Source organism: Mustela putorius, unplaced genomic scaffold, assembly GCF_011764305.1.
Source record: "Mustela putorius furo isolate JIRA1106 unplaced genomic scaffold, ASM1176430v1.1 tig00003854_pilon_pilon_pilon, whole genome shotgun sequence".
In the NCBI taxonomy this organism is placed as follows: Eukaryota; Metazoa; Chordata; class Mammalia; order Carnivora; family Mustelidae; genus Mustela; species Mustela putorius.
Window position 1 is genome coordinate 6,893,655 of NW_025422006.1, and position 27,965 is coordinate 6,921,619.

Sequence of the window (27,965 nt, forward strand, 5' to 3'; positions counted from 1 at the left end):
ATAAATATAGTCAGTGGTATTATGATAGTGTTGTATGGTGATAAATTTTATCTACACTTGTGAGCATAGCGTAGTGTATGGAGAAGTTGAATCACTATGTTGTGTACCTGAAACTAATGTAACATTGTGTGTCAAACTGTACTCAAATAAAAAATACTTTAAATTTTCCATTTCTTAACAAAATTTCCTATTATGGCAATTTAAAAAATTTTATGAGAGTAGAGAGACTATCACTGAATTCCTCTTTGCTTATCACCTACTTTCTATCATCATCAGCTCATGCTTGATGATTGGTTGATGCGCCAATCATCATCTTGGTTTATCTCTACCTGCATCTACAAGGTGAGCTCTCCTCTCTGATGAGTGTGAAACAATCCCTAGTGTGAATCTTTAAGTACAAAAGCTGTTGAGAAAAAATATAAAATACCACAGTACCATTGTCACACCTAAAATGTTAGAATTTCATTTCTTTATTTCAGTATTTTCAAGATGTTGCTTCATTGTCTTCTGGCTTGCATACTTTCTAAGAAGTGTGCTTCAGTTCTTGTCTGTCTCTGTTCCTCTGTGTTTAAACTCTCACCAATCCTTACCTCTGGTTGCCCTCAATATTTTCTCTATATGTTTTGTTTTCAACAGGTTAACTACAATATATCTAGGTATTTTTTTTTTAATCTTTCTTGGGGTTTTGGGGATTCTTGGATCTGTTCCTTATTGTCTTTCATTAATTTTAGAAAATTCTCAATCATTATTTTTTAAATATTTCTCCTTCCCCATTCTCCCTCTTCTGGGGTTCTGATGACACATGATTTGTGACCATATGTTGTCTCAGAGCTCTTTACACATACTGTTTGGTTTTGGTTACTTTTTTCTTATGTGTTTCAGTTTAAAGTCTTTCTGTTGTCATTATCTTTAAGTCATTGATTCTTTCCTTCGCTGTGTCCAATCTTCTGATGAGCCTAGTGAAAGAATTCTTCATCTCGGATACTGTATTTTATTTCTAGCATTTTTCTTTGACTCCGTCTATAATTTTTATCTTGGTGAGAAAATTCCCCATCTATTTAATATGTTGCTTATCTTTCCCATTAGATCATTTAACATATCTAACGTCATTATTCCAAACTACCTGTCTGTTATTTCTAATATCTGGTTTATCTGTGAATCTGGTTCTCTTGATTGTTTTATCTCTCTGGATAAAGCAGTGGTTTAGTCTTTCTTGCTTTTTGTGTATTTCATAATTTTTCACTGAATGCTGGAGAGTATGTATATAAGAACACTAGAGGCTGAGGTAAACAATGTTTATACACAGAAATGGGCATGCCTCTTCTTTTATCTGGCCATTACTGAAAAGGGTAAATTAATCTAGTCAGGAGTTGAGCTGAGTTTGGATTTTTTTGTTTCTATTATAGTTTTTAGTGTTGCATAGGGTTCTAATTCTTCCAGAAGTGTGATATTTTTACTGTGTGCCAAAGCAAGGATGCTGTATTGGAGGAGATTTTTCAGTGTTTCTGTTTCATTTGCAGCTTTCCATAGTGCCCGCATGTCTATGATACAAGATGGATCTCTACTGTCAGGTGCTTGACCCTTCTCCAGTGACAGCAGACCTCTCCTTAGTATTGGAGTAATGTTACAGGCCCCAAAAGGTTTCCTACCCTTTCTCCAAGGGCAATCTTTGGAGAAATCCCTATTCCAGTAACAATGGATTTTTGCGTGGGTTCTTAGGATGAGAAAATTTGCAACTCACATATCCAAAAGCTTAAGCCTTTTGTTTCCTATGAAAGGAGGGTTTGGGGAACTGGAGGGCGCCATGCTTGTCTGTCAGCAGCTGATCATTGCCCGCATGCAAACACTGTCAGGACCCCCTCTCTGTCTCCAGTCTTTTCTGTGAACACCCAGTGAAGGTTTGTGGGAATTAACTTGCAAATATATCTCTGGTATCTGGGACTCCAAGAAATTTTAAAACTAACATGATGGGATATACTTGGCCTTTAAGAATTTTTGGAACTCTTAAATTACTTCTTATTTTTCATTTGTATGGAAGCATCCTCTTTTTCCTGTGACCTGCCAAAAGGAAGATGGTTTTGTGTCCTATTTTTTATTTTTCCTTGAAGGGGCTTGTCACCTTTTGGATTTCACTTACTCTATGGCCATATGGCCTCACATTTCTAAGGAGTTCAAGAAAGGTTATGATTGTGAAGGTTTCTGGCCTTTTATTATTACTGGGATAGGAGCGACATTCTTTTATAGAGTTCTATATCCTAAACAGAAATGTAGAGTGGAATGCCAAAAGTAATTTCTTAATAACTTCTCCTTTTCTCACCTCTTCCTTAATAGTTTTTTCTTTCTCTAATTGAGATCCAAAAGATATTACTTATAACTATTTGATATCTCTTAAATATCTTTTAATCTGCTTATCCCTTTCAGGTGTTCTCTCTCTAATTTATTAATTGAAGAGACTGGGTCATATGTCCTATAGAGCTTTTAACAGCTTTTTTTTTTTTTTTTAAGATTTTATTTATTTATTTGAGAGAGAGACAGTGAGAGAGAACATGAGCGAGGAAAAGGTCAGAGAGAGAAGCAGACTCCCCGTGGAGCTGGGAGCCCGATGCGGGACTCGATCCTAGGACTCCGGGATCATGACCTGAGCCGAAGGCAGTTGTCCAACCAACTGAGCCACCTAGGCGTCCCGAGCTTTTAACAGCTTTGATTTTAATGTTGACATCCTCATTTTTCTAATTTCTTTGGTGCTTATATAAGGAGACGCTATTGATTAATATTTTTCCCCTCTTCTTTGCAACCACCTTATCACATTCTAATATTAATTACAGCATTTTCTTTTCTAAAACTGTATAATCTCTTGTGATTTTTAAAAGGCATTCAGTCATATAATCTGTGACTAAAATATTTTTGTTTCCCTTTCTAATATTTTTACCCTGTATGTTATATTTTTATTGCATTAGGTACAACCTTCAGAATTATGTTAAATAATAATTGTGATAATTCATTATTTTAATGGAAATGGATTTAATATTTTACCTTCTGTTTTGGTGATTGCTTTTTAAAACTTTTAAAAAAAGATTTTATTTATTCATTTGGTGGGGAAAGGCAAAGGAAAAGGGAGAGGGAATCTCAAGCAGACTCTGTGCTGAGTGTAGAGCCCTATGCATGGCTCAATCTCATGACCCTGAGATCATGACCTGAGTAGAAATCAAGAGTCAGATGCTCAACCAACTGAGCCACCCAGGCACCCCAGTGATTACTTTTTAATGTTGGTAAAAATCTCTATGTCCATGTAGATATTATTTCTTATTTTTATTTTACTTAGAACCTTGTAGAAACAGCTGCTGGATTTACCAGGTGTCTTTTTAGAATCTAGTGATATAGAAGTACTTTTTTCTTTTTTATTATGATGTAATGAAATAGCATGATTGATTTGCTGACATCAAACCATCCTTGAATTCCCAAGAATATGTCCTCTTTGGTCATGCTTAAACACATTGCAGTAAAACCACTGGAACTGGTTATAATGATAACATTTCAGGATATGTTGGGATTCCTGAAGAAGTTTCATTCTGGGGAGATTTCTTCTCTTACCCACTCTAGTGGCATTATCATTAATGGTCTGGGAGGGATGGTGTGCATTTTTGTTTCTTTGGGAAAGGAGAGACCGTATCAAGCTCTCTCAAGTGCTACTGTTTAGACTCAGAATATATGGCTGGTACTTGTGCTTAGGTCAGTCCAAGCTGTGATACCTTCTTTAACAATACAAATCTAGCAACTGGAATGGAAACTGGCAAGCCCAGGTTATCCCTCCCTCTCTGTCTTTATAAGCATTTATTGAGCACTTACAATATACAATATATTTATAGGCTTTAACTTTGCAGGATAAAATATCATGTGTGTAAACCATATTAAACCCTCAGTAACAAATATTTGCTTACTTCAGTTTAATAAACATTTATTCAGTACTTACAGAGTACAAGGCATTGTCCTACATGGTATTTAGAATATAAAATGCTTAGGACCATACCCTTAAGGAACTCAAGATCTTTGGGTACATCATTAGAAACATGCACAGATTACTAGATGACTGTTCTACAATGCAGAAACTTTAAATTTCTAAAATAGAGGAAGAGAAAAAAATGTGGGAAATGAGAGAATGCTTTGGGACTGGAGGTTCAAAGCATGCTTCAGGAAAGGGATGAAAACTGGGCTGGTTCTTAAAGAATGGGAAGGATTTGTATACATAGAAATGAAAGAACCAGGCCATGCCAAATGGAGAGAGCAGTGCCAGAAAGAAATAGAGGTTGGGAGAGCAGGGGACATGTGTTGCATGTGATATGGAGCACTTTTTCATGTGTCTGTTGGCCATCTGGATGTCTTCTTTGCAGAAATGTCTGTTCATGTCCTCTGCCCATTTCTTGATTGGATTATTTGTTCTTTGGGTGTCAAGTTTGCTAAGTTCATTATAGATTTTGGACACTAGTCCTTTATCTGATATGTCGTTTGCAAATATCTTCTCCCATTCTGTGAGTTGTCTTTTGGTTTTGTTAACTGTTTCCTTTGCTGTGCAAAAGCTTTTGATCTTGATAAAATCCCAATAGTTCATTTTTGCCCTTGCTTCCCTTGCCTTTGGCGATGTTCCTAGGAAGATGTTGCTGCAGCTATCATGTTCCTTTTAAGGAACACAAGGACCCTTCCTCAGGTTCAAGTGACTTTTGCCTCACGAGCCTGATTTGACAGAGGAAATTCCTGAGCTCAGGAAGGAGTTGTGGGACTCACGTAGGGCCCCAGGGCTTGGAAAAGGTCCCCACCTGAATTACATTGCAGTTGAACTAAGATTAATCTCGTGCCCTACACTGTGTGCTGCTTTCCACCACGGTGCTCAGTCTTTCTGATGAAAGCAGTGACTTATTCCATCCTGCAGGCATACAGTAGTGAGGGACTGTTAGAAGGCCTGAGGAGTGGGACCACTCAGCCTTGTAGGGGGAAAATAGCTTCATTCTGCTCTTATGGGTTTTATTAATGCCAGTTCCTGGGTAGCCCTGAGCTGCTACGTCAGAAGCGCCTGGGAAACTTGCTAAAAATACATATATTCTTTCCTACTCTTACTTGGAGTCTCTGGGGGGGTGGGTGGAGCCTGAGGATCTTCATTCTATTTATTTATTTTTATTTTATTTTATTCTTTTATTTTTAAAATTATGTCATGTTAGAATCTGCATTTTAAGTAAGTATCCTGACATTTTTTAAAGAAGGGTTATTTCTTTCCGAGAGAGAGAGAGAGAGAGAGAGAGAGAGAAGTTAGCTGGACACAGGAGATCCTTATTTAGATATAGTTTCCAGGGGCACCTGGGTGGCTCAGTGGGTTAAGGCCTCTGCCTTCTGCTCAGGTCATGATCTCAGGGTCCTGGGATCGAGCCCCACATCAGGCTCTCCGCTCAGCAGAGAGCCTGCTTCCTCCTCTCTCTCTGACTATGTGTGACCTCTCTCTCTCTGTCAAATAAATAAAAAATATCTTAACAACAACAACAAAAAGATATAGTTTCCAGCAGCAAATGAGCTAACTAAGGGAGGAAAAAGTCGACAGATGGAAGGGTTTTAGATCCGCAGCTGGGGAGGTGCCCCGAAAATGTACCCAGGCTTTCTTGAGTGGAGGCCTTTTCCTGTGTCCCTGGAGCATGGAGCCGTGTACCAACTAGGAATGCATCGTTTGGTGCCAAGAAAGCTTGAAAATATGGATTTGACTCAGGCTCAAGAATGTCAAGCTTTTTTTCCAAGACGAGCAAGATATATCGTGAGTGGAAGTTTCCTTTGCCAGCTTCTTGAGCTCCTAGACATTTCCAAGGTACCAGGCTGGGGATAGGATTGGAGCTCAGGCTTCTCTCCTAGGAAAAAGTCCAAGTCCTGGACAATAGGAAACCTGTACTTCTGGCTCTGCCAAAGAATCAAAGTCCCTTAACAAGCCAGATCACCTTTTGTGCTGGGACCAGATACTCACCCACCTCCTGGGAAGAGCCTTGGAAAACTCATTTATAGAGAGAAAGAAGAACGTATTAAAAATTCTCAGATTTAAAGAGAAGAAAACTGTTCATCTAGATGACATCCGGGTAGTTCGAATTTGAAGGAATCTGGACTTGTCCCCGTACACAAAAGGGGATATATGAAACAACTAAACCTAAGATCTATAAAACCAAAAATGTTGAAGTTTTATTTTGTTTTTGTTTTCATTTTTGTTTTTGTTTTGCCATTGGTTGATGAGGTCCTTCTCGTTTCCATCTTTGACAGCAGTTTTCGAAGAAGTGACACCATTTGGGGAATGTATGAGTGGTCCCGGCCCAAAGCTTTTTCCTTTACAGGAAATACTGAGGGATGGCTGTGTTTGGGAGAACCTGGATGAGCTCTGAATTTGAACATCACCTTGAATATTACTATTACCTTGATCACATACTCTTAAAAAGCTAATGTCATTAGCCATATGACTGTGTATTGTTTTCAAGAAAGTACTCTCTGTTGAGTTTTCCATAATAATAATAATCTCTTTGAATGGACACTTAGTATATGCCTGGGCATTGCTAAACCTTCTGTATGCATCCATCTCTCCCTCTGAAGATTTGGAATTGAATCCAGGTCTCCTGGCACCAACATGACTTGTCCATCATTGTCACACCAATTTTTTCCACTGTGAACTTTGGAGTACAGCCTGGTTCTCTTGAAGTAGGCTATTTTTATATCTGGCCGGTTTTTAGCACAAACGGGAGAGACCCAGCCTATGTGTACATTCCAGGTCACAAGTAATTTCAAATTTTTAAGATTGGTTCGATCTTTCTGTATGATGTGGAGACATCGTAAATGCCCTGAGGACAGGGGCCATGCCTATTTTGTTCAGCTCTATTTCTTTGATATATGGTAGGTCTTGGGTAATTGTTTGCGTGATGGATGGAAGGAGAGAAGGAGGGATGACAGACTGGAAGGAAGTTAAGGTAAAAAGAGGAAATAAAGGAAAGAAGGCTGGAAAGATGGAGGGAAAGTAGACAGACAGAAGGAAAGAAATAAGGAAGAAACAAAGGATTTCCATGTTGGTATTTCTTCTTTCTCTTATCAGTAGTTATATTTTTGGCAGGTTTTTGTTTTTAAGATTTTATTTATTTACTTGACAGAGACGAGATCACAAGTAGGCAGAGAGGCAGCAGAGAGAGAGGAGAAGCAGGCTCCCTGCTGAGCAGAGAACCCAATGCGATGCGGGGCTCGATCCCAGGACCCTGAGATCATGACCTGATCTGAAGGTAGAGGCTTAACCCACTGAGCCACCCAGGCACCCCTATTTTTGGCAATTTTAAGTGAATACATATATCTGGAGATCTGGGCATTTCTATCCCAAGTTTTGGGAGGATTTACAAAGACAAAACAACACAAATATAGACCAGTTGGAAGGGAGAGAGGAGGGATGTTACAAAGTATAGCAAAGTCAGAGTTATATAATTTTAAAACTAGAATTTTGATATTTTCAATCATCATGTAATTATCAGTGCAAATTAAAACCTAACAAAGTGCTTCTAGGAGGACTTCTTCCCAAAACCTGTGTTAATGAATAGAATTTAAATTTTAAGTATTATTAAGCATTTGCAATTTGTTTTATTTGCCTGTTTATTTCCTGTGTATGGTTGACTGACCACTACCTGTAAAGAGCCTCATGTTCAATGGTGGGCTGAGTTCTAGCTTTGGTGATCTTTTATGTGTCTTAAATTCTTACAGCCTTCAACACAGACATTCTCTGCTGTATAGTCTCGTGGTTTATATTATTGACTTATTCTCCCGTTGCTTTATGAAAAGACATTTTATTTCCCATAATAGTTATGTAATTTACAGTTCAGGGCCATGCTTTCTCTTTTGTTTATGTTTCACACATGACCTGGGTGCATCCTAACTCAAGGTTGGGTTCTCAGTATCGCTGTTGAACAAATACTGCATAGACTTAACTTTCTGTATTTATACAGTGATTTTACTTAATAGTGTACCTTTTTTTTTAAAGCTCTGAATTTTGAGTTCATTTTTTAAAAATATTTTGTTTATTTATTTGACAGAGAGAGGGAGAGATCACAAGCAGGCAGAGCAGCAGGCAGAGAGAGCGGGGAAGCAGGCTCCCCACTGAGCAGAGAGCCCGATGTGGGGCTCCATCTCAGGACCCTGATATCATGACCTGAGCTGAAGGCAGAGGCTTTAACCCACTGAGCCACCCAGGGGCCCATAGTGTACCTTTTTAAACGGGTAAAATAAACAACCACTTTAGTCCATTCCTTATCTAGATGATCACTAATTGTATATTTGGCTGTTTCCACGTTGGTTCAGTCTCTAGGGCAAAGAAAGAAGCCTGTGAATTTCATATTATTGACGTTCTACCCCATTTCCTTCTCCTATTCATGGCCAATTTGTGTATCCGTCTGGATAGCAGATGTGACGTGAGAAGGCCGCGGTGACAGCATTATCAGTGCTGGGAGAGCAGTTCTTCTGTGGGGCTAGTTGGGACAGGCTGTGTGCACATGTGCGATGTAGGCTAGGTCAGAGCATGAGGCGCCAAATTTGACATCCCCAAGAACCTCCTCGTAAAGTCCGACAATCAGAACTCCCTTTCGGACCCTGCATCAACTCCCTACCCTGTGCTGGGACCCAGAGCTCCACCTGGAGTGAGAAGAATGTCTCCATCACATAAAATCCTGTTCTTGGGGTCTCCCCGGTTCCATTGCCTTCACCCTTCAATTCATCCTCCAAGCTGTTGAAAAGTGGCGAGGGAGGGTGTGTGTGACATCTGAGTATGGAATGAAAACGAAAGAGTGGACCTCGGAGGCTGTGTCCACATCTACCAGGGCACTCTGGGACTGAGAATCTTGGGAAATCATGGTCCTTAGCCACAGATGAGGGATCCCAGCCAGACTAAGGGTTCCTTTGTCTACAATGTTGACTAAGGGACTTCTAACAAGGAGGCCCATCCCTTGGTATTTAAGACGTAGTTCCTAAAATGGCACTTGCAGGCTTCCCCACCTGCTCTCTGCTAGTTGCTAGGTGACCCCAGGAGAACAAAGCGGAATGACTACAGAGTGACAGGTCCTCAGCCATGTGGTGCAGACCGCAAATCCACTGAAATGATTGCCGGTTCAGCTTATGACCTGTCAAGGAGTAGTTCTCAGGGAATCGTGTTGTTTTCCTCCGCTCTGGTGACAAAGAAACGGCGTGGGATGTATGAGTTAGGAGGTCCCACTCTCCCTTACCTACCAGTACCGGTGTGCTCATGAGGGAGAGTTGTGTTAGCTGGCTGGCCTCCTCCAGGACAGATGGCTTGACTGCCTTGGCGCACATGTTAATGAAATCGTGCTAATATGTCTGATTTATCGAGCCCCTCCTAAGTGACAGATACCATGCTCAGGGCCTCCTATACATTGTTTCATGGAGACTTCTCAACACTGAAGTGAATTAGGGACCGTAATGGCCCCTCATTTTCCAGATAAGGTCACTGAGGTTAGGGAAGAAGGTCAAGCCAATGGTCAAGGTAACATTGGCGGAGTTGGGATTCAAACCCAATCTCACTGGCTCCACAGTAGCCTGCTGCCCCCAGTTAAGGCCAGGCTGAGGGGTCTTTTACTCCTCTGTGGTGATTCTTTTAGCTGAGGGTGGAACGAATGCCAGGGGACTTGGGAGAATGGTGTCACGTAAACAGCACAGCGCCAGGATTTGACAGACCTGGCTCCAGTCTTGACTCCTCCTCTGTAAGGCTGAACCACCTTGCAGAGATTGCTTAACTTCTCTGGGCCTCAGTTTCCTCATTTGTAAGGTGAATATTCAGTGGGATGATCTGTAACATTTTTTCCAATGTAACATTCCAGGTGACGTCTAGCCAGCTAGCTACTCTCACTGAGGAGTGAGTCCAGTGAATTAGATCAAGCTACATACAAGAGTTTCACTCAGTCATTGATTTGATGTCATCATTCAGTGAATATTTCCTGCACGCCTTCTATGAACCAGGGCCAAGAGAGAGTGATGAGTAATTTCAGACACAGTTCTTACCCTCATGGAGCTTATTGGGTGTGGCCGTATTAGCCAAATGCCCTGTAGGATATTGGTGTCAAGCACCGTCATCATTATCGTTATCATCATCAATGTCATCATGAAATTTATTGCCACGTGTTCTTATTCACTGGGATCCATAATGGCCACAGCACCGGTCATTGGTCAGTTGCAGCCATCCTACCTTTCTGAGCTGACAGCTGTCTCTTATATATACCAGTTACATAGATCCTGACCTGCTGATACGTGGAATAAATTTGTTCTCCAATTCGTGAAAGGTTTAGGGCATTTGTTTTTTGAGTTTTTTTAAATAATTTTTTATTTTTTTATTAACATATAATGTATTATTAGCCCCAGGGGTACAGGTCTGTGAATCGCCAGGTTTACACACTTCATAGCACTCACCATAGCATATACATTCCCCAATGTCCATAACCCAACCACCCTCTCCCTACCCCTCTCCCCCTGATAACCCTCAGTTTGTTTTGTAAGATTAAGAGTCTCTTATGGTTTGTCTCCCTCCCGATCCCATCTTGTTTCATTTATTCTTTTCCTACCTCCCAACCCCTCCCCCACTGACGCTCAACTTCCTCATATCAGGGAGATCATATAATTGTCTTTTCTCTTATTTCGCTCAGCATAATACCCTCTAGTTCCATCCACGATGTTGCAAATGGCAAGATTTCACTTCTTTTGATGACTAGGACATTTGTTTTTAAAAAGCTTAATTTTTGAGCATGGAAAAGCGGCAGTCTTTCCATGCACCTTGCTTTTGGGCAAGATTTTGAAAGCTGAACATAAGCGATTTGAGGCATGAAAAACACAAAACCCCCAAACCAACCTGTCACTATTCTATAGCATGTTTTCAAATCTCCGAGTCCCCTGAAAGGGCTGTCTCACACGTTTCCCTTCGAACTCCACTATTTACAAAAGACAAATCCTTGTCTTGAGTGGACGAAAAGAGGATGGGGAGACTTTCAGTGCAGACTAGTAGAAAACTGCATTTGTAAATGATCTGAGGTTAAATTGATCTGAGAAGAGAAGCAAAGGGAAATCGGCAACTTTTCTGACCATCTTGTGTGCAAAGGAGGAAGACCGCCTCTGTGACCCACATCTTCAGGAGGGTTGCCTCAGCTCCCTGGGCCATTTTCTCTGTCATCTTTGCAGCCCCTGGGGACCACTGTGGTTCCTGGGCTTGCGGGAAGTAGCATAGTCCACCCATGTCAGAGCTAACCCATGCCCAGGTTCGAAGCCTGTTTTCACCACTTCATGGCTGTGTGACCGCATACAAATGGTCTAGCCACAGTCTCTTCTTTGTCAAAGGAGCTATACTGTTGTGTAAATTGGGTGATTGAATACACGGGGATGTGTGAGATACGGAGTCTAGTGTCTGGTACCTTCCTGCTCATCTTCTAAGAATGGAATTTATCTCGCTTCGTAATCCCCCTCCGAGAGCAAGTATGTATAGCTCCTGTCACTTCCGGTTCTGGGAATGGTGGTGCTACTATGTGCATTGAACAGGCACGAATCCTAAAAACCATCAGAGGCCTATTCGAGGGAGTGGCCCTTCTTTTTAGATGATCACGCATCCTGGCATGCTGGGGACTGAGAGGTTTTCTTAGTTATGGGGGGGGGGCATTTACTGCTATAATTGGGAAGGTCCCAGGTTAAACTGGGACGAGCTGGTTACCCCAGAGTTGGTAAAATCCTCCCAAGTTTTCCAGACAGAAAGGGCGGGGAGAGAGCATAATCCTGACACCGACTCCAGCAGGAGCCACCCACGCAAGCAGGACCTGTGGCATCCACCAAACTGGAGACTAGTGGCCACTTTCATTTAGCAACAAATTTGGACAAAAAGAAGAGGTCAGATTTGGACAAAAAGAAGCCATCTGCCCCCAACATGGACCTCTTTTGATTATTCTTCTCCTAATGCAGTGGCTCTCAACCCCAGCGGCCCATGAGAATCACTTGAAGAACTTTAAAAAAAAAATACTAATGTCCGTATCCCATTGCCAAAAATTCTTGTTTTAATGGTCAGGAGTAAGGCCTTGCACTGATATTTGGAATTCTTGTAAGTTCTTCAGGTGATTCTGATATGCAGCCTGGATTGAGAATCATAATTCTTGTTCTAGCTTGGGGCCTGCAAAAGGTGCACAGTGATATCTGTTTTCCTAATTGACAAGTTCAGACGTTCCTGATCTGAGTCTCAGCTGAGATGACTTGATTGTGTTCATGTTTTATTGAGTTGATTTGCCCATGCTGGAATTTCCATGAGAAGGAAATCACTTTGAGACTGAGTATGCTCTTTATTTCCCCCTTATCTTCCATGAGGCCAATAATCTTACTGGAGTAAGTAAGAGTATTGGATAAGGCATAACTATGAAGATGGCAAAAAGATTAGTAGTTTGTCGTGTTTGTCCAAATCCTTGACTGCACACCAAGAGGGAACCCAAGGATAAACTATGGACTTCAGGTGATAATCGTGTGTCAGTGTAGGTTCAACACTTATAATAAATGTCCTCCTGCACTGGGGACTGTTAATAGTGGGGGAAGTTGTCTTTGTGTGAGGACCGGAGTAGAGGGGACTCCCCATACTTTTTAATCCATTTTGTTGTGAAGCTAAAGGTAGGCTACAAAATAAGCATCCCCAACTTCCTCCAAGGCCAGTGCTGACAGCTCAGCTGCACGCCTTCTTCCCTATCCTCAACTTCTGTTAGTCTCTAAAACCTTCCGGGATATTCCTGATCCTAATCTCAAGATCTGCGAGACCCACAGGGAAGGGGGTTATATTCAGTCTCTATGGGATGAATGATAGTTCAAAGTCCATCACCCATTCATAAGTGGTAGTGATCTGTTTACTATCCCAACCAGCTCTTTGGTAAATGGAATTGAATGTCCTCAGATATGACTTTCTACACACCACTGAAGACTTTTTGTCTTATAATGAAAAAAATATATCTTTCTTCTGGAAATAGGGCAGAAGAAGAAAACACCTGCTGTTCTACCATTTCCGAGATATTGTTAAGGGTGGGGTGGTCCTCCTGTTGTTTATCTGTGCACATACATACAAACATATCTTACCTATATTTTGCTCCAAAAATATACTGAATATACTTCCTTGGTAAGCTTAATTGTTCCATTCATGAAAACATCTAAACAAGCTTTTGGATGGATTTTCCACAATTATCCTGATGTGTAATGATTAGCTTGTATTTGTCCAATTTTCCTCTCATCTCTTAGCTACTTTAGTAAAACGTCCTTGGGCTAAAGGTTAAAAAGAAGGATAGCTGAGTCCAAACCTGGGTGATACCTTAAGACTATTGATTATTTTTGCCAAATTATGGTATTAAACCACACATTTATACTAACACTGGTACTCAGTATTCCCCTTCCCCTGACCTCTGCTAATTGGCAGTTTCCAAATATCATCCCATTTAATGGACTTGACCGCAATGAGACCGAACATCTGTCCAAATGTTTTGAACTCTTAATATTTTTCTCTTGCGAAATTGCTCATTTCTACCCTTCCACAGTTCTCTATCGGGGTATCTCTTTTTCTCATTGACTCATAAAATATTTATAAATATGTAGTGTGTTAAGCCTTATCATCTATGATGTGAATAGCTCTTCCCTCTGTTTTTACTCTGTTTATGGTAGGGTTTCAGAAAACCATTTCATACCTTTGTAAAATGTACCTGTCACTGATATGGCATGATAGTTCATTTGCTTTGGAGAAGGAGGGTTGTATCCCCAAAACCCTTTCCAAAGCATTCCATGAGCATCCAGGGGAATCGTGTGTGTAAATGCGACATCCATCATTGTCTCCATTCCCACCTCAGAAAGCTGTAAAAAGCACAATTCATTTTACTAGATCATTTCCCCTTATGAATTTTTGCAGATGTTTAACTTGTAGGCAAGTATATCCAAACCAATGTCAAAATCCACTGTCGAGTTGGTGACAAATGGGCGAGGTGTTTTTTTTTTTTTTTTAATCTTGCTAAAAGAACTTCATGTCTCTTCTCCCACTAAATTATGCCATCTTCTTTCACAGAGTTAATAACCTCTAATGGTTCTATCCCCAGGTAATGTAATCCAGCTGGAAATGCAAGGTATGCAAAGCCCATGTTTTAAAACAAAAGAGTATTTTTCTCTAGCCAGTAAATAAAAGTAATTTTTCAGCTATAAAAGGACTAAAGGTTTTGAAATTATCCCACTGGGCAGGGTTTCCTAGACTTGTTATTTTGGCACTCAGCCATAGAGCCAGCCCAGTATCTTCCAAACTTCTTCCATTTTTGTAGCCGTGCGAAGAGTTCGCTGGATAAGACAAGAGTCACCCCATGGTGTGATGATTAACGTCTGGGGTCCTCTCAACCTGGAGGCAGCGGCAACCAGACGTCTGAAAGTGTCATCAGCACATCATTGATCAGTGCAGAAGGAGAACCAAACACTGATTGTTTTTCCTTTTAAATATCTTCACTGCCCTCTCAAGGTTGTATGTTTTCCTTTTCAAGGAAAAGCACTTAACATTTAACACCATAAATGTAACAGTAAATGGCTCATAGCTTCATTGAGAGGTTGTCAAAAATGTTTAACTTAAGTATTATTTCATCCCATTTTCAAGGTTTCAAGAGCTTTGAGACATTGGGTCTCTCTTTTCGATTTTCTATGTATGTTTCATAGCCCTGAAACCAAAGCGTCCTCGTCCATTCTCACGGCTCTATTGCAAGAAGCATTGGTCCAGCCCCTGGTCCCAGTTGCCATTCCTACAATATGGTTATTGCTAGTGTCAGAGGATTACAGTATAGGAATAACTGAGAACAATCTGCCTTAAAGGGTGTCTTAAGGAATCAGCACCATGTTGGTGCATTGTGTGAATGACCAATACATTCTGACAGTGACCCCGCGGGGTGGGAGCCATCCTTGTCCCTATGTTGCGGATGAGAACAGCCAGTCCCGCAAAGAGAAGTGTTGAGCCAGCACTTGAATGTGAACAACCTGACCCAAGAGCCTGCCCTCTGGACTTGATTAAATTGATAGGACAACCCCACGAGATTGGTGTTGGTGTCCTCATTGTACAGATGAGAAGTTGAGGCTCAGAAAGCTTAATAACTGTGCAGCAACTTGTCACACGTGCAAGAGGTAGCAGGAGTTTGGTTTCAAACCCTCATTCCAAAGCCTTCCCATGCTTTTCCTGTCACCGTGTTCCTTACTCTGTTACAAGTGCCTTGGATTCTGGGCCCTCTTCACTTCAGAGAGAGCTTAGAGCCGGCCAGGAGACAGGTACTTAAGTGGGCCTCTTGCATTTCCTTCTGGTTCTTTTTTGCAAAGAAATCTACCTGTTCAGTGGGCTTTTGGCATTCCTGTGAATGCCACGACATGAACTGCCTGTCTTTCTACCTGCTGTAGGGTAGAGTTACCCAGTTGATTCCTGCATGGGGGACTTTGTGGTTGCTGTCCCTTGGTTTGGAATGCTTCGTGTCCACATCTCAGCGTGGCCGACTCCTTCCCACATGGCAGCTCAGATGTCATCATCTCAGTGGAGCTGACCATGACAACCTGTATTCATCTCCTAAGGCTGCCACAACAAATCACTGTAAACCTGGGGTTGGGGGGTGGCTTAAAACAACAAGAATGTGTTCCACAAAACCAAAATCAAGGTGTTGATTTTGGGGGTCATCCTTCCTCTGAAGGCTCTAGGGGAGAGCCCTTCCTTGCCTCTTTCCACTTTGGGGGGGCTCCCTGTGTTCCTCACTGGTGACAGCAATGCCAGTCTCAGTCTCTGTCTCTGTCTTTATGTCACCTGTTCCTCTATATTTCTCCTTTCTGTATCTTCTCCTCTCCTTTGAGGAACACTTGTCATTGGATTTAAGGTCTGCCTGAGTAACCTAGGATGCTCTCACCTCAAGATCCTTGATTGTATCTGCAAGACTGTTTCCCCTGCTAAGGTCACGGTCACAGGTGCTGGGTGAACATGTCTTTTGGGAAAGCCACCACTAGCCCTTCTGTAGACAAACTATACTACTCTAGGTAATATAGTTTTTGCTGCTGTCATACTCTGTGACTTTTTTCATAGCCCTTGTCCTTATTTAATGCATCTTGTTCTCTCGTCTACTTTGCTGTTGCCTGTCTCTACCTCCTCAAATTCAAGCTTTATGAATAAAGAGTTGTCTTATTCAGTGCTCTATCCCTAGCTCCTTGACCAGTGCTTGGTATATTGTAAAGATAAAAAATTATTGACTGAATGAATGATAACATTGGGCAAATGTGATGTCAGCTTAGCTCTTTGGTACTTTCAACAAATTCCAGGATTGTATTATATTTTTTGATGTTATTTTGTACTATTTGAATTTCAGTTGGATTTTTTCAAAAATGCCAGTATACTATGGGACATGTATTTATCACAATAGGTAAATATAGGCAACCATTTCAATACTCAGTTGCTAACTGGTCTTCGTGGTTCATTTGGCTTTTATTCCCCCCACCCCCAGGAACAATTCCTCAGCAGAATTCTTCTTTCTTCTTTAGGCTCTGATCACCTCCGCGAAAAGGATGGCCTCTGGGCTGTTTTGGTCTGGCTTTCCATTCTGGCTGCGCGAAAGCAGAGTGTGGAGGAAATCGTCCGAGATCACTGGGCCAAATTTGGCCGCCACTATTATTGCAGGTGAGGAGTGAGGGGGTCCCTGGGGAACTGCTCTTGGAGAAAAGTGGTGGGCTAGAACCTTAAGAAGGAGGCAGCTTTCAGGATGATCTGAGGAACCCAGGGGCTGGAGCTCCTGATAGGCATTTGGGCAACCTGTCAAGGGCATCCAAACCAGAAGGCAGAAATTTCCCCTCCCCTAGAGACTTTCCTCTGTCATCTCTTCACCCGTGCCTGTCAGATGGGCATCCATTCCAAGAGGGACTCTGAACTGCAGAACCTTAAAAGTCCTTTGTTGTCCAGGAGAGTTGGATCGTCTAATCAGGGGCTCTCCTTCTTAGTCCTCCAACCATAATTATCAAAGAATGGAAGCAGAGACAAAACTGATAGGTCGGATTGCTTTCGTAATCCTCTCTTCCCTCCGTCTTACGTGCTCGCTAAGGGTCGAACAATGTCTAAGGTGCCCTCTGAAGGGGCCACATGGTTCAGGAGCCCCAGATTTGGCTAAAGTTTTGTCCCTGTAAAAGGAGATGCAGAAGAGGGAACTGTTACCCTGGGAGAGAGCAGGGGCAAAGGTCAGTGGCTAAGAGCTCAGGATTGGGGGGGGGGTCTATCTATGTCACTTTCTTGTTTGTGAAGTAAGTGAGGGAGCAGAGTCTTCTGCCTGCCTGGTTGCCCGCTAGGTGTACCTGGGTATGCTAAGTTTGTGTTCCAAGTACCAAGCCACGGATTTGGGGGAGAAGTGATGGGCAAGGAGGTTAACAGTGGAGAACCTGGGGATGGGGCAAGGGAACGTTTGGGTAGCCTCAGAGACTCTCTGTGTATGGAAAACAGTACGGTGGCGTCTTTGCTTTGTTTACAAATAGTTAACTACTTTGGATGTTTGGTTATGTTTCAAGAGCTTAAGGAACAGAAAGAAAGCTTCAGACTTCCCTTATAAGGTGATTGTTTTTTCTCTTAACAAGTCATTTACTTAGATAAATATCAGAGAATAAGAAAGCCGGTGAGAGGCCTCATTACCATCAAAAAGATTACAGGGCTCTGGGAAATGTTGACACGGCCATAATAGTCTTTTTTCCTGTTTAGACAAGAAGACAGAGGTTGCAGTTTCCTGAAAACCACCTCAAATGGTACCTTGTTTCATAAACAAGGCAGTTACTCTCAAGGCAGGTTGGGCATTTGTTATACTTACTAGTATTTCTCACAAGTGCCCAAAAAATCCCAATTCTTGTGGGCCTTTTTGGCATACCTGGGAAGTAATTCCATTGCACAAAGCTGTTCCAAAAAAAAGTCCAACCTGATAAAAATATGTTATGATCGCCAACCTCTGGCTTAGTGAGATCCCTTTGAGTTAAGGATGTGTTCCTCATAATTTGTGCAATGATTATCTAACTTTCTGCCAGTGTTTTGAGGACATGGTGTTATGATGACTGTATTTAGAATATAGTTCATTTTTTCTGTGGCCAAGAGCTTAGAGGATAATTACTTTTTTCATAGCAAATATGGTATTACAGAATATAATGCAATGGCAATTTAAATTCTTGTAGAACATTGATTTACATTTCAGATTTCTGTCCAAAAAGATCACAGAGATAAAGAAAAAAGGAAGAGAGAGTAGGTAGAATGAATGGTTAACACTTTTTTCAGCCTCCAGCAGATACAGGTTGAGAGATCCTTGTGAAATAAAAAGACTTCTAGCCTGTTCTTTGTGGTGGGGAGGAGATAATCCAACAGTTTTGGTTAACTGTTTCTGAACCTGAAGTTGTATCTGGGAACCCATATGATTTTCCCTGTGTGAATGGACCCCAGAAGGAACTCCCCATTGAAAAATTTCCTCCCTTGTGTGTGCTATGGTGAGTGCTATGAAATGTGTAAGCCTGATGATTCACAGACCTGTACCCCTGGGGCAAAAATACATTATATGTTAATAAAAGTAATTAATTAAAAAAAAAAAAAGGAGAGAAATATTTCCTCCCTTGAAAGTGTGGGTTGTGGTGGTCAGAGGAGGTGGTTTGCCGTAGCAAAGTGGGGGTTCTGTGTCAGAGTCTGCTTGGGTATGAAGATAAGCATTTGGGCAGGCTTGACAATAGACCAAATGTGATATGTCCTGTCCGTGGATTTCCCCAACTTCTGCATCTCTTTCACTGCCCCCTCCATATCCTAATAAACCCTTAGCCCATCCTTCTACCCCTCTCTGCTTGGTTGGGTCTCGATCTTCCCCCAAAAGACTATCTTTAAAGAGATTCTAGGCTCAGAACTCATCCACTGCCTCCAGTGTTCTGAAAGAGTTCCCAGTCGTTTTGTTTCTGAGGCTGGGGAGGGCACATCTGTGTTGGAGGGAGAGTTTACAAGACAGAGATACAGGGACAGGGGACCCACTGCTAGAAATGGCATCATTCCATGTTTTCCATTTTGGCTAATACCCTGATGTTTACTCCAAGTCTTAAAAGATCTCGGGTGAAGAAGAAGTAGCAGTGATTCAAGTCTTCCTTCTTTCAGCGGGCTGGGAGCCCACATCTTGTCCCTGTGTCACACAGAGCCCAGTGTGAGATCTCACCACATGTGAGCCATGTGGGCCCAGCTGCCCCTCAAGGGCTTCCTTCTTTAACAGCGCCCCCTGGGCTTGCCATTCAGTCTCGGTCGATACTATCTGACACAGGGGAAGACTCCAGTTCTTTTGTGATAGTGACCAAGAATAAAATCCATTAATAATTTTAAGCAATGGTGTCTGGCATCTCTCGATATGCATTATGGTATTTAAGCCCGACAAGAACAAATGAGAGAGGTGTTATTTTTAGTCTTTTTTTTTTTTTTTTTCCTTTTTCCAATCACCTCCCAGCCCCATTGTTACATTTGATGTTCTTGGCTAGGAGGACTTTTGTTTTAATGGAACAATTGGGGTATTTCTTCCAAGTTTCCAAGAGAGTTTTATGGTATGTTGAGGTCCCTTCCTCCTTCTCCCTTCTCCTCCCTTGATTCCTCTCTCCCCTTCCTTCTTCCCCCCCTTCCCTTGCTCCTGTCTTTCGTCCCACTGCGTAGTAAACACTTACTAGAAGCAGCAGAGAACGAAACGGAGAAGGTCTCTGGCCTCCCGGAGCTTGTGGTTCATGGCGGCAAAGGCAGATAAGACATAAATAAACAAATACACAAACAAAGTAAATACGGGTTGGGATAAGTACCACAAGAAAATGTCAAGAGTGATGTGAGAGAGGGAGAGATGAGGGAAACGTCTTGAATAGAAGGTCAGAGAAGGTCACTTTCTGGAGGTGACACAGAGCTGGAAAAGTGACAGAAGAGAATGTGCCCGGTATGTGCGTGGTCATGGGGAAGCATCTACCAGGTTGAGTCCTGGGATGGATCCCCAGCCCGGGCTCCCTGGTCAGTGGGAAGCCTGCTTCTTCCCCTGCAATCTGCCACTCACCTCATAATGCTCTCTTTCTCAAATAAATAAATAAAAACTTTAAAAAAAGGAGAGAGAATATACCAGGTTGAGGGAACAGACAGCAATGGCAAAGTCCCAAAGGCAGGGCAGGGCAAAGTGTCTCCGAGGACTGGAGAGGAAGCCCGTGTGGCTGGACATTAGGGAACAAGCGTGAGAGTGGGACAAAGTCAAGGGGTAGGTGCGGTCGGATCTCACAGCGGGTTATGGTCTGTGGCTACAGTCTTGTTCTCAACTGATGGGCACTTGGGGAAGGATTTAAAATAAAGGACATGACTCCATGTGCTTTTTACAAGATCATTTGGGCTCCTCTATGGGGCCAGGGTTCTGTGGGTCAGGTAAGAGAGCATGGGGACCTACTGGGACGCTTCTCTGTGCTCTTCTTCCAGGAAAACAAAACCAAGGCTCAGATGACCTTGAGTGGTCTGCCCTGTGGCTGGCTCTCTGGCTAGGTTTGCCTTCACCCTGTGTCCTGCCTTCCCTCTCCAGGTTTGACTATGAGGGGCTAGAGCCCAAGATGACGTATTACATCATGAGGGACCTGGAGGCCCTGGTCACAGACAAGTCCTTCGTTGGCCAGCAGTTCGCCGTGGGCAACCACGTCTACAGTGTGGCAAAGACAGACTGCTTTGAATATGTGGACCCTGTGGACGGCACGGTGACCAAGAAACAGGTACTTGCTAGGAAATCACTAGAAAGGGCAAAGCCAGGGGTCAGAGTGTCCAACAGCTGGAATAGTCTGTAGGGCTGGTCTACTGTGAGCGCTTCATGTGTCAGATGAGAGCCCGCACCCAGGAGAGAAGAAAGCCCTCAGTGAAGTTTACCTACCTGGTTAATTCCTGGCAGAGGACACATTTGAACACAGCGCCCTGACTGTCTGTCCAGTATTCTTTCTGCTTGTAACTGACAGGCCGATACTAAACATAGATAGAAACCCAATATTTCCTTCTGAAATGTTTGCAGCCTGTGGGCTCATCACAGATTCAGAAAAAGGTTCCCAGGACAAAATACTCTTTTTCCTTGGCATCCCCAAGGATCAGGTGCAGTTTCCCCTTTTATGACCTTATGTCATTGAGAATGATAGGAGCTTAGCCAGATGGGTTTGTAGGGGAAGAAACAGTGGGAAAACTTGTCCCACAAAACCCAAAAGGAAGACCTATGGTGGGGAATGATTACAAAAGGTCCGTGACAAAATCAACAACTTCTGCCATGGTCTCATCTTTGTGAATTGTGTAAGGGAAGTTGAAAGCTATTACAAAGTGTGTTTCTTCTTGATTTTGTGTATTTATTGGCTATGGCAAGAACTGACCCATCTAGGAGCACATTTCAATATTTACAGTTTAAATAAGACACCAAGTAATGTTAAGAAAAGCTCCGTTCTAAAATCTCCAAATTCTTATCTTCTGGTACACTCTTCACCAAGAACAGACAACAAAATAAATCGGAAGCTGTCAGACTGGGGGGGGGGGGGACTAGATGTAACAGAATTTACTGATCTTTTTATTTTGACTAATATTTCACACATAGTCCTTCTCTTAGAGTCCCGGACTTGCAGATGTCCCAAAGCCTGAGGCCCTCCTATTATTTGGTTGGTATCCTCCTCTGGTCTCTGGTGTTTCCTGGTGGTCTTCCATCTCTGTTGGAAAGTCATTCATCTTTCATTCTAGAAGGCCTTCTGTGGCTGGGGAAATTGATGAACGCTTTACTTTGGGAAGCTGTAGGGTAGTAGAGATAAGAGTGGTTGAGAAGTTTGAAGACCCAGGGGTGTCTGGGTGACTCAGTCAGTTCAGTGCCTGCCTTCAGCTCAGGCCATGCTCTCAAGGTCCTGGGATTGAGCCCCGCATCCTGCTCCCTGCTTCTCCCTCTGCCCCTCCCCCTGCTTGCACTCTCTCTCTCTCTATCTCTCTTTTTCTGTGTCTCTCTCTTTCTCTCAAATAATAAATAAATAATCTTTTAAAAAAGTTAAAGAAGAAGAAGTTTGAAGACTCAGAAGCACATCTTCCCACATCTTCCCACTTACTAGTTACATGACTTCAGGAAAGAGGCCCAATTTCTTTGAGCCACGGTTCCTTCCTCATTGGTAACACATCTGCCTCACAGCGCTGTTTTAGAAAGCCAACGAATAAGACAGGAAAGCGCCCAGCAGTCCTTCACACAGGGAGTGCATCCTCCATTTCTTGTAGTTGGGTTTTGTTTCCCACGAGGATGCGTCTTCGTAGATGAGACCGAAATAACGCTAGTGAATCTCCAGACATGTGAAGTCGGGAGCTCCCCACATCATGTCTCAGAGCCGTGTCGCCTCAGAGGAATCCTTTCCAATTCTGTAACATACCCCTACTTCCATTTTGCAAAGGAGCCTCAGACCAAACATTTCTCAAATCCAGGCCTCCTAAAACACATGCTTTCTAAATTATTCTTGGGAGGTTTTTGTTCCCTGGTGAGGAAGGCTTGAAATCCATTCCCTGAAAAGATTATCTAGTCAGTGCTAGGGTCTGGACTCTGTCTGCTCCTGAGAAGCTTGTCTGTGAAGCTAATTTGTTTTGCTGTGAAACCCACTAACGCTCTACCTTGTTTCTTCCCCAGCGCACTCACCATCCATGTCCTCTCTTCTTGGCTCTTTGAACAGTTCACATCAGGCTAATTGCGCAGCTAGATCTCAAGTTCAGTCCCTATTTATTCCATGTGCCCTCCCCTGCAACCCTGAATCTTGGTTTCCAATTTTACTCTGGAACTTATTTTTTTTTTCTTTCCATACTCTTTCATATTAGCTCAAATGTGGCCATAAATAGTAAATGCTCCCAGGAGCTGCTCTGGGGAATTCCTCTAGCAGCAAAGGAAGGTGGTTGTTCACCTTCTCAGATTCCGGGACCTAAGTGACGGTTTACAAGCTTGTGGTCCTCAGTCGTCCTGGAGCTTCTCCGCTGCTCTGGGCTTGGCTCACTGAGGGTTTGGGGGGGACAGTTAACCCTCAGTGCCATCCTTATCGTCAGCAGGTTACACATGGTTCTTGCTTTGGGTCCTGTTGGCGCGGAGGGGGGTAGTTCCAGCAATGGGGGTGTGTTGGTAAACTTCCTTCATCAAGGCGACATCTCTGCTTTTGAGAAGTCAGGGTCATTAGCACTCGGTTCCAGGGATGGTCGAGTCTGGGCGCACTTCGGTGACATCGTTGCAAAGCAAGCACCATCTTTCTACTCCTAAAAGGCATATTTGAATTTAATGAACGTGTATTATTTTTAAATACCCATAAAGCACTTCGGTGCCTTCATTCAAGAGATATTTCTGGAGAGCCTACCAAATGCATAATAACTGGCATTTGTCATGGGAGGCATTTTTATTTTTTAGAGAGGAAGAAGTGGGGGGCCGAGGGGCAGAGGGAGACGAAAATCTTTTTTTTTTTTTTTTGAAGATTTTATTTATTTATTTGACAAACAGAGATCACAAGTACGCAGAGAGAGAGCGGGGAAGCAGGCTCCCCCTCTGAGCAGAAAGCCTGATGCAGGGCTCGATCCCAGGACCCTGAGATCATCACCTGAGCTGACAGCAGAGGCTTTAACCCACTGAGCCACCCAGGCGCCCCAGGAGAGGGAAAAATCTTAAGCAGACTTCACACGCAGCATGGAGTCTGACGTGGGGCTGGTCTCACGACCCTGAAATCATGACCTGGGTTGAATTCATGAGTTGGGCTCTTAATTGACTGAGCTACCCAGGCGCCCCTGGAGCAGATTTTTAACATAAAGGTATAACAGCTTTATCGAGATACCATTCACACACCGTCCAGTTTACCCATGCCAAGTGCACACTTTGGTGGTTTCTAGCATGTTCAAACAGTTGTGCCATCATTACCATGGTCAGTTGTAGAACATTTTTGTCATCCCCCAAAGCAACATGTACTTGTTGGCTGGAATCTCCATTTCCAACCCTGGTGATTTGACCTTCTTTCTGTCTCTCTGGATTTGCCTATTCTGGATATTTCACTTAGATGGAACGATTGTGTGGATAGACTTCATTTTTTTTGTCCATTCTTAAGTTCATGAATGCTTGGGCTATTTCCACTTAAAAAAAAAAAAAGATGTATTTATTTATTTTAGAGAAAGAGAGAGTCCATGAGTGGGGGTAGGGACAGAAGGAGAGGGAAAGAGAATCCTGAAGCAGACTCCCCGCTGAGCATGGAGCCCTACACGGGTCTCCATCCCGGAACCCTGAGATCATGACCTGAGCCAAAATCAAGAGTCAGCCACTTAACTGACTGAGCCACCCAGGCACCCTGGGCTTTTTCCACTCTTTGACTATTATGAAGAGTGCTGCTGTGAATATTCACGTAAAGTTTCTGAGCAGACATCAGTTTTCAATTATCATTCCATGCTAGGTGTGGAATTGCTAGATTAATGGTAACTCTAGGTCTAGCCTTTAAAGCAACAGCCATATAGTCTTCAAGAGTGATTTCTCTGCTTTCCATTCTCCCCAGCAGCATATGAGGCTTTCAATTTCTGCATGCTTTTGCCAACCTTTGTTATTATCTTTTTGGTGAGAGTATACTGTAATTTAAAATAATCTACTAAATTATGTATTATTTTACAGTTAAGTTGGAAGAGACTTGATCTATAAGGACAAACACAGTATGCCTTGCCTAGTAAAACCCAAAGGAAACATAATAATGCAACATCTCTGTTTGCTGTGGGAAGCAGATTGCTATGGCCTCTCCAGGGTTGTATTTTGTTGGAGTCAAGAGGACATAGGTTTGAAGGCTTTGTCCCTGCCTTGATTTGTGACTTTGGGTACATTATTTAATTCTTTCTTTTCTCAACTTGTTGGGGCAGGCAGATGGCCTATTGGTAATAATTATCATATAGGTTATAGAGAAGGTGTGAGGAGAAAGTTCTATAAAGCCCCAGGCTCAGTGGCTGGTATCCATTTGATATTCCAGAATTATCAGTTGCTTCCTCCTTTCAGAATCTTCAGCTTGACTGCATATCAGTTTGAGGAAAGGGTGTGGTAGGCGTTCAAGTGCACAGGCTTGAGATCAGCAAGTCTTGGGTTTGATTCAGTTCTGCCGCCTCCTTGCTGGGTGATCTTAGGAAGTTACTCAACCTCCCTGGGCCTTTCCTTATCTGTGAAAATAGGAATAATCATTGTGGTTTCTTCATACAGCCCTTGGGAGAATTCGATAATACATGGGAAGTCCTGACATGTAATAACCACTAATAAATGATTAACTAGAAGAGCTTGGGTTAAGAGAGCATCCTTGGGAAGGAAGGATTTTGACATTTACTGACCATATATGATGAGAAAAACAGGGACAACAACACTGAACAAAATACAGCTTTGCAGGGTGTCATCTGAAGACATGGGAATGGCTCCTCAGTTTCTGAGTCATCTGTGAATTGATTCAAAGTCACGGTTCTTTCCTTTCCCTGAGCCCGCTCCTCCCCCATCTCCTCCAACCCACTTTGCTCTAGAAAGGGAAAGGTTTTTTAAGGCAGCTCAGTCTCCTTTTTGTCCTCGATTTGGGGTTAGAGTCAGGAAAGGGACTGTGGGAAAAAAGCGGTTTTACATATATCTCCAGAGATAAAGAAGAAATGTTCCTCCATCCGAAATGAAATTAAAATCCTGTTCCAGTGATAAGCCCTGCCCTCCATCCACTTCACGGCTGTGGGAATGTTCAGCAAAGTCTGTCCTGTCTGTGAGATCCTGTGGGGGTCACTTGGGGGTCACTTAAGGAGCAAGACCTCTGAAGTATTCAACCCCTGACTTGAATTCCCAGGGACCCCATTGGCCTACCCATGACCTGTCCAGGTCACATGGGATCTACTGTGGCTGTCTCCAAGCGGCTGATCATTTTGTGATGTTGGGTGCCAAGAGGAAAGCTGATGTGGTTTTCCATTAAGCAGGACCCACAAGGAATTCTGATTTAGAAATAGCAATTTAATGAGGCATGGTTCAACACCTGCGGCTCATTCTCTCTTGTCCCATGAGGGTATGTCACTATTTATTTTCAGGTAAAATCTAGTCACATGAATGAATAATGATGGCTTCTTCAAATAAGAGTGGGAAAAGTAAGCCAGTAGCTCCTATGGGAGCAGGGATCTGTTTGACCCAGTTGCCAACTAATTCAAGAGGTTCCCACTTTATGCCTTGTAAAAAGATGGAAAAGATGAGAGAAAGGCAGGCAGCTCCTTAAGTCTTGATGGGTGGCCTACTCTTTCCTCAAGGATGAGTCCCTTGTACAAACATCAAGATTTTCCATGGTGCTAAGCACTCTTCTCTTCCTTAACCATCAACAACCCAAGGAATATCATCAGCAGCAGATTACCTCTTATCATTATCCTCCCCATCTTCTTGTAGCCCAAATCTCCCAGAGTCACCACTCAATGTTTCATGGCTATGAGACTCTTCCAGCCCCAATGGAAGGAATACTCCAGTCCTGGTGGTGTGAAAGATGGACGGTAGGACACATGTACCAGCATCAAGTACTACTAGGCTGGGCATCGATGACAGAACCATGACCTGTATTTTGAAAATTAGCTTTGAAGAGAACAAACTTGATACCATCAGCAAAATTTAAGCAACTGAGTCTCTCCTCATGACTGGTCCCATGCCTGTATTTCTATTTAACAAGATCAAAAATCATGAAATTCCACCAGTGCTGAAGTCATTTGCCAGTAACAGTTCAGATGATATTAAAAAACCTGATGTAAATAAAAGCATACCAGTTAGCTGATGTGGAAAACCAAATCCAATTCGATTATGTCAGGCCAGCTCTCAGCTTATTAATACCTCTTCGAGTTATGCAGGCTGTGTGGAAACATTTTGATGTTGTCTTCAACCTGGAAAAAAGGGCCATTTGAAATTAGTTCAGAGAAAAAGCACACTTTGAAGACTGGCTGCAAAGTTAATTTGCTTTTAGAGTTGTTTTAATACTCGGGAAGGTGTCTGCACTTTTTAATTTCAGTATTTAGAAATAATGAAGCAAGTAAATTGGCAATCTTGAAATCACGTTTTAGTCTGTCTGGCCTTTGGCATTTTAATATATACTGCCGTACTACTAACCCTTGGTTAGCAGAGAGAGAGAAAGTTACCATAGCCTCGTTTCTGGAGGCATCATTGAAGGCAACTGATTGGAGAATCTAGGTGCCAAGGACTGAGTTCTCAGTTTAGAGTTAACTGGTCAACCTTCAACTTTCATCACATTCTGATTGTGAACCAAGTGAGAGACTGTTGTGAACACCATATCCCTGCACAAGGCCGCTTGCCGGAGTGTGCTCTGCGCATCTCAAAGAGGAATTTAAGAAATCATTTCAGTCATGCTCATGATCCCACCTACAGAGTTCAGTTGAATCCGAAAGATAGTACTTAGAAACAGTCTTCCTCTGTGGAGTGACCGAAGTGTTTTGGGAGGGAGGTGGTGTCATTACATGTATATTGTGATGAAATCTGGGTGAAAAAATCCTTTTTCTGTTGCAAGTTGTGAGGTTAAAAAAATTCTCATAATAAATATATATCCCTTTCCTACTTTAGTACAATACGGTGAAGACAGCGGAAGCGTGATTCATTCACGCCTTCATCCATTCACTGAATTTTTTTTTTTTAAAGATTTTATTTGTTTATTTGACAGAGATCACAAGTAGGCAGAGGCCAGCAGAGAGAGAGAGAGGAGGAAGCAGGCTCTCCGCCGAGTGGAGAACCCGATGCGGGACCCGATCCCAGGACCCTAAGATCATGACCTAAGCCGAAGGCAGAGGCTCCAACCCACTGAGCCACCCAGGCACCCCCATTCACTGAATATTAACCAAACACCTACTATGTGCCGGTCAGCTTGCTGGGCGCTGAAGATACGCT

General features: G+C 42.7%; 1 protein-coding gene across 1 annotated transcript in view; it reads left to right on the forward strand.

Moving 5' to 3' along the window:
- The window catches only part of PGM5 (phosphoglucomutase 5), a 198,694-nt gene that overhangs the window by 123,182 nt on the left and 47,547 nt on the right, over window positions 1-27,965 (forward strand). The window contains exons 8-9 of the mRNA XM_004769248.3: window positions 16,579-16,714; window positions 20,619-20,802. Of these exons, the coding sequence (XP_004769305.2) occupies window positions 16,579-16,714; window positions 20,619-20,802 (320 nt within the window). The remainder of the gene's footprint in view (window positions 1-16,578; window positions 16,715-20,618; window positions 20,803-27,965) is intronic.